Source organism: Arvicola amphibius, chromosome 9 (genome assembly GCF_903992535.2).
Source record: "Arvicola amphibius chromosome 9, mArvAmp1.2, whole genome shotgun sequence".
In the NCBI taxonomy this organism is placed as follows: domain Eukaryota; kingdom Metazoa; phylum Chordata; class Mammalia; order Rodentia; family Cricetidae; genus Arvicola; species Arvicola amphibius.
In genome coordinates this window covers 69,666,417-69,673,697 of record NC_052055.2, presented here as the reverse complement: position 1 = coordinate 69,673,697, position 7,281 = coordinate 69,666,417, and the positions used below count along the sequence as shown (strand labels likewise).

The 7,281-nt window shown below is 52.1% G+C and overlaps 1 protein-coding gene across 1 annotated transcript; it reads right to left on the bottom strand.

Annotated features, from left to right (window-relative positions):
• Window positions 1–340: 340 nt before the first annotated feature.
• LOC119822288 (bromo and FHA domain-containing protein DDB_G0267958-like) lies at window positions 341–1,885 on the bottom strand. Its single transcript, XM_038341347.1, has 3 exons — window positions 1,828–1,885; window positions 1,038–1,203; window positions 341–857 (listed from the first exon to the last, which is right to left on the bottom strand). Exons 1-3 carry the CDS (start codon window positions 1,883–1,885, stop codon window positions 341–343), a joined length of 741 nt encoding a protein of 246 aa, XP_038197275.1.
• Between the last annotated feature and the right edge of the window lie 5,396 nt (window positions 1,886–7,281).

Genomic DNA, 7,281 nt, shown 5'->3' with positions numbered 1-7,281 from the left:
AAATATACCTGCATTAACTACTCAAAGTATAAATATCCCTGAGTCCATGCTGACATAAATAATTGGATAAATAGATGAGGATGAAATTGCAGGAGCGAGGTAAATAAAGGTCAAGGCTGTGGCTCAGATCATAAAGTGGCCATGGTGACATGCCTGTAATTCCAGCATTCCAAAGTGGGGCAGGAGGATGACGAGGTCAAAGTCTTCCTCGGCTATGCAGCAAGGCTGAGATCAGCCTGGGCAACAGGAGACCCAGTTGGGAGTGTGTGTGTGGGAACCTCACGTGAGCACCCGAAAGTGCCCAGAATGTATTAGACTGTTGGTAGGGTAACAAAAATATTTATTTTGAAGGAAGGTGAGGCAAGGGATTGCCCCAGGCACCTGGGATATGGGAGGCCTCCTTGGCAGAGGATGTGTGTTGTCCCTTAAGAGCAGAACTCTTGGAGGGAGAATTGAGAATAAGGGGAGGCCACATTGACATTGAGGTCTGCTGCTGCCCAGGTTTGGGGACAGTAGATATCTTGGGAGAGACCTTGGGAGGAAGCCTGGGGACCGTCTTGGGGATCTTCAGTCTGGAAGCTGGTGGAGGCTCCAGCAGAGGCTGGTTTCTTAGCCAGCAAGGCTCTTCTTCCTTGGTTTCCAGTGAGGGCAACATTTTGGAGGTGGAGCAGGAGGCCAGGGAGGGCAGGGGGTGGAGCTTCGTCTTTGTCCTCAGTCTGCACTGACAGAGGCAGGATCCACGGAGTGGGGGCAGGGAAAATTCTTCCCACCACCGGGCTTGCTCTGGGGAGGGCCTGGGCCAAGCCATCAGGCCCCACACTGAGTCCTGCCTGGGTACTCCGAGGAGGGTCTTGATCCTGAGCAAAATAGGAAGGAAGAATGGCGTCAGGGTGAAGAGGAGACAGAAGAGAGGTAGAGGTCAAGATGGTCATAGCCTGAGGATCTCCAAGGAGCTGGAGGGGAGTGTGGTGGGGTGTGTGGCAGGGGGAGCCAGAGCTGGAGGGGCGGAGGATGCTGCAGTGCTATGTCATACGCACCTGTTTTCTTCTTTCTCTTCTTTGTCTACAATCTCCTCCTTCTCCTCTTCCTCCTCCTCCTCTTCCTCTTCTTCCTCTTCTTCCTCTTCCTTTTCTTTGTCCCAAATATCCTTCACTGGTGGGATCTTGGGCACAGGATCGAAGATGGAATTCACCCATCTTTCCTCTTAAAAAAATAGGGGTGGTAGGAACCTCACATGAAGAAGGGAATCCAGGATTGACAGATTCAGGGTCAGGGAAGAATTGCATCCTCTTCTCTATACCCCCCCCCCCCTTCCCTAGCTAACCCTCACTCCAGATTTCTGTTTAGGCCTACCTATGTCAGGCAATTTGGATTCTGATCTTTCCTCTTAGAACATATTGACAATTAACAGCTTTCCTGCTTCCCTTAACTTTTTTTTCTTTTTCTTTTTGAAACAGAGTCTCACTATTTAGCCCAAGTTGGCCTCAGACTCATGATTCCCCTGGCTGATGTAGCCTTCCAAGTGTTGGGATCACAGGTATGTGACAGCATACTTGGCTTTCAGTCCCTCTGCCTGACAACAATCTTAGTAGCTAGGCAAAGCCAGCCCAAAATGAGGACCATTTATCACCTTGGGTAGGTTCCCTCAACCTCCCATTCCTGTCTGACAGCCTCTACCATCTCCGTTTGTACCTGGCATATCAGAGGCGCTCACTGAGAGCCTTATTGATCCATTGCACTTTCTTCCTTGATTATATAAATTTCTGATACTTCTGTATAAGTTTGGATTTGAGATCATTTCTGCTCATGTCTGTCCTTGAGAAGGACCTCCGAAGTCACTTGCCCAGGGGACAACAGGCCATGGGACCGGCCCATGCCACTCCATCCTATCCACTCAGGAGTAGAAGGGAAGGGAGTGTGAGGGAGAGCTGCTATATCTTAGATTAAAGGGAAGAGCCACACCTCCAAACCCATTGTGACATCATCTTTGTGAGTCACAGCACAAAGGAGCCAAACCTGGGTTGTTAGCCTCTCTGGCGGTTTTCATTCTTCCTCCATCTCCCAAGATCCTCTGGGTGACAATGGCATCACAGACAGAGCTCAGTCGAGGACCCCTCTCCTCTGGAGCCAGGTGGGAATGGGTTACCCGGGACTAGCAGGGAGATGGGTAGGAATGAAATTCTTCTCACATCCGAACCCAGGCCCTAGCAGCGACTCAATGTGCAATTCTGGGAAAGAAGGGTCCAACTGGAGCAGTGAGGCAGGAGCCCAATGAGGTCATTAGTAACTAGGTGCCATGGGCTGCTGGCTTTTTTTTTTTGGTTCACTTTCACAGGCTAGCATTCAACAGGCTTGTTTTTCTCTTCTCATGGTCTTTGCCCCTTAGGAAGAGTCTCCACCCCTCTGTAGAGGGTTCATCTTTAGGAGTTGTCCTCCTGCCTGAGTGACTGATGGGTCCTTCTTCTACCCCAGAGGCCTGTCCTTGACTCTATTTCTAGTCAGAGATGGACACAGAGCTTCTACCTGCCTGGATCCATCCGGATCCCAACAAGTTCTATATTGGCTTGTGTGTGTGTGTGTGTGTGTGTGTGTGTGTGTGTGTGTGCGCGTATGTATGTATGTATGTATGTATGTAAGTATGTAACCTTCCAGTCTGGTCTCCAACTCACTTTGTAGTCCAAACTACCTGAAACTTACAGCAACCCTCCAGCCTTGGCCTCCCAAATTTGGGGGACTATAAGAATAAATTAGCATATTCCCCACTTTTCGTTTTTATTTGGTTGGTTTTGTTGTTTGTTTTTTTGAGACAATGTCTCATGATATAGCCCTGGTTGTCCTGGAATTCCCTATTAGTCTAGGATGGTCTCACGCTCAGAGATTTGCTTGCCTCTGCCTCCCTAGTGCTGGAATTAAAGGCAGGCGCCATCTTGCCTGGCTGCTTTTGAGGCTGAATCTCCTTATGTAGTCCGGGTTAGTCTGGATTTTACGATCTGTTTGCCTCTGTCTTCAGGTAGGTACCATTGTACTTGGCATCGAGAGTGTCCTAGAGATTGATGATAAACTTCTACGCTCACTATACCCAATTGGACAAGAATCTGGTGCGGATGTGGTTTGTTTGCTTGTTTTTTTGTTCTCAAACTCAGTATCTTCCTGCCTCAGCCTCCTGAGTACTGGAACAAGAGGCATGAGGTCACACATTTCTATAGCAGTGTAGCTGGAATTGTAGGCTTGGAGCTGATTTCTGAGCTGGGAAGAAAACTGGCAAGGCCTCTGCACAAAGGCCCTTCACTGGTGCTGGAAGACCTCGAGCCCCCTTTACAGTCCTCCTACTGTGGAGCCTTGGGCTATGCATGAGAGGGACTACCAAGTATTCCTGTGTGGTCCTTTGCTATCTCCTTTTCTTGCTTTCACTGCCTAGAGTTAGGAGACCAAGTTCTGCACAACAGCTAGCTGCCTACGGAGGGAATCCTCCTCCGAGAAGGAAGGTCTAGGTTTGAATGGCTTCGAAGGCTGAGGCACATCCAGGGCAAAAGAAGGAAGCCCACAAAGACTGGGGGAGGGGGTAAATATGGGAAAGTGGCTGCCAACACTTGGGATTTCCTACTGGGACCCTGGGCAACTGAGTCTCAGCGCCTTATCGGCAAAGTGGCAAGCAACTCAGATCCCATCTCTCCAGCTTATGCAGATGAAACCATGCAAATGAAAAGTAGTGTCTGGCACACAGAAGGCCCTCAGGTATTGAGGTATAATAATACATATTACCGACAACATAGTGCTTTGTACTTTCTTTCGAGTTCCACCTCCCTTACCAACTTCAGAATTTTACTTCCCATCTGCCTCTGCTTAAAAACAATCCTTCCCTCCCACGTGAGTCTTGCCCTCTCAGTAGCGGGCTGACAGCAACCATCTCTGGGCGGTTCCGACAGAGGCTCCTGTCCATTACTCAGGGTTTCCAAGGCCCTGCCTGGGACTTCCCCCACCTCCCTGCAGGCAAGGACAGGAAGTGGGCACTTTGAGAGTTACTGTCTCCCCCCCCCCCCCGTTATTATGCCTAGAGTCGGTTAGCCTCTGCCCACGGAGGGCGTGGGGCTCTGTCCTAGAAGCTGTGGACACCTGCTTTAGTCCCGCTCCTGCAGGGATTCTGATGACTGGCACTTGGGCAGCCTGAGCAGGCCTGAACTCTGGCGTTCATTTACTAGGTGACTTTATATGGCTTTGAAAGGGCTGTTGTCTCCTCAGTTTGCTCCTGTGAGAAAAGAGGAGAAAGGGAGCTGGTGAGATGTTTCAGTGAGTAAAAGCCCTTACTGCCAAGGCTGATGTCCTAAGTTCCAGGGACCCCTACATAGTGTGGAAGCAAAATCTGACTCCAGCCAAAGGTCTTCTGACAACCGCGTCCCCCCACCACGACTAAAAAGTTAAAAAAAAAAAATAACAGAAAAGAATTACAACTCCACGATTTAACCATGTGTGTTGTTCGGCTAGGAGAAGGGGAGGAAGTTGAGGAAATGGGAGTTTTTACCCAGGCGTTCAGGCGCTGGTCTTCAAGGGATATGATTGGGGGAACTATTTGAGGTATGCTTTCCAATTACTACGGTAATCCCAGGATGGATACCAGTTAGACCAACGTCCTTCTAACTTTTCTTCTCTGGTTGCCCCCGCGGAGGGTGGTGGTGGTGGTGTGTGTTAGGGGTGGGCCGTCCAAACGTTTTAACCCTGTTTACAGAAAATGGGAATTTGCATGATGAAAATAACTCCGGCCGGAGTGCGAATTTTTACTGCGCTTGGCACGGGGCTCGGAAAAAGCGGCTGCATAGCCAATTACTGGAATTTTTAAACACAAATAATATTTTATGGGATCAGTGGGTTGGCTCAGGGCCGCCGCACCCGGCTCAGCTCCTCCGCCTACAAACAAGCTCGGATTGTGCAGCAAGTCAGCATGCCAGGCCTCGGGCCAGCCTGGGGGACACAGTGGACCTGCGGGCTTGGGAGGTGGGGCCCGTCCCTGGTGCGGGCAGGTGCAGCACGGGGCTCGAGCCTCCCTGCCGGCAGGGGGCGCCCGCGAAGCTCATTTCGGGGCTAGTTGCCCGGCATTCGGCTCAGGTGCAGTGCCGGGCTGGGAAGCACGCCGGGCGATGGGCTGTCCCCTGTGCAGAGTTGCCCCGCCTGTCATGGCCCTGCGTGCCCCAACACCTCCGGAAGGCTGACTTCCCGGTACCGTAGGGCCACAGGGAGTCCTCGCCTCCCTCTAAAGCCACTCGGATTTGTTCTCCAGCCTGCTGCGTCCCACCGGGGTTCCAACGCAGGGCCAAGGGTACAGCCAGACGCATCGGAAGCTCTGTTTTTATAGGGATCCCTTTTGCTCCTGTTGGAGATAGATCTCCAAGGGAGGTGTCCCCCAGCCTGAGTCTTGGTCTCCGCGGCGGGTTAGCACGCCCCAGCCAACTGAGCGCCCAGCGCGCACAGGGTTAAGCAGGAGCAGGTGTGTAACCATATGCCGCGGCCGGTCCCCTCCCCCGCGGCCCGGTCGGCGTCCTCCTCCTCCTCCGCCCACCCGCTCAGAACCCAACAGTCCCAAATAAAAGTGCTATTGTTGCCGGGCCTTCCCCCACCCCCGCCTCTGCCCCGCCACCTGGAGCAGAGCCCGGTCTCTCTTCACCTGCCCCGGGGCCGGCCGGGGGAGGGGGGAATGGGGCCACCGAGCGGGGACTTCCGCTCTCCCTGCTCTTCCTCCTCCTCCTAGGCCCCTGTCACCGACCCCTGAGTCCCTGGGGCAGGGCAGACACCGTGGCTTTGTGCTGGGGCTTCTTTCGGGCTTGACAGATCCGCCCTGGCCTCTAATCCCCCGGTTCTCAATGGCTAAAGAGGTGGCGTGCTTTTCAAAGCTGGGAGGCCTGTACCAGGAGGCTAGGACAGTGCCGCGTTGGTCAAGAACAGCAGTTGCTTTTTCTTTAATCACTTGTGCATCTGTAAGACTGGAAGGCAGGACAAGAGCGATTCTTTTTTTTTTTTTTTCTTTTTACCAAAAAGGAAACAGACATCTCGGAGAGGAAGAGCTCAAATACAGGACTGGTAAAGGTGGAACTGAAGTCCGCCAACTCCCCCGGCACCATGGGGTGTCTCCAGTGCTCCTTGACTAGCCAAGAAGTTGGGAACCCCAGACACTGGGAGTCTGGAACGGTTCCCGGGTTCACTGTGGGGCTTGGGCAGGTTACCCCTCTCCTTGATTTCTTCTGAAATCGAGGAGGGTGAACTTGTACGGCTCCTAAGTTCTCACACAGCCACTTGGAATCCAAGGGACTGGTTGCCACCCAGCAGATCTGGGAGACCCAGCCTGGGACTGCATGAGAGGCTTCGGCAACTGCAGCCGATCACGAGCAGGAAGAAGATTCTTCCTTGTCCTTCCTATCCAGCTCCAGGAGGCTGATCAGCGAGGTAAATGGCTCTAAGGAAATGAGTCAAGACCGTTGAAGGAACAGAGAAGAAACACAGAGCTCAGGGGAGATCCTCCCTCATCCCAAGCAGCCACAGTTTCACCCACGAGGAACGCACGCGGAGCAATGGGCGGTTCCACTTCATCCAAATTCCCGCAAATAACCCGCCCGCTGCAGGCGCAGGCCTAGTCTGCGAGCTCCAGCAGCTCCCGCACAGACCCGAGCGCGTAGTTACCGTATTTCCTCTTTTGCGCCCTAACTTTTGAGCGTTTCTTAACTTGTCCATTGTGCGTGAGAGCATGCTTTCTCTTTACGGCGAAAAGAGTTCCGTTGAGAGCCTGGAGACCCGAGTTTTTGCCTTTGTTCTTTTAGGTCTTCCGTTTATCGCCCCTCCTCTCCGACCTGAAGACCCAATAATACAGTTTCCTGTTACTACCTGAACATTCAGTAGGCATCTCAGACTCCATTCGCTCAACTTCAAAAACCTGATCGCCATACTTAACTTCCCTCCTTACAGGGTAATTTGTGTGTGAATCCTCTTTACCTCAGGAAAGGGCAAGCTCCCCTTCCCTGTGTCTCCAGAAGACAGTCTTGGGGTACTTATCAACGCTTCCTCCTTTTACTACCACGCAGTGCCTTAGCAACACACTGTTTGTTTTGCCTTCGGAGTAAGTCCAGAGTCTGCTGTTCCCATGTAGGTCACTGTCCCAAGCCACTGAATTTCCTTTCTTCCTTCTGTTCTTCCTTCCTTTCTCCTCCCTGTCTTAAACAATGCTGTATGTGTGCTCCTATAAGTTTATGAGCACCACGACATGCAGGAGCTGGGTACGCAGAAGCAGGTGTCAGACTT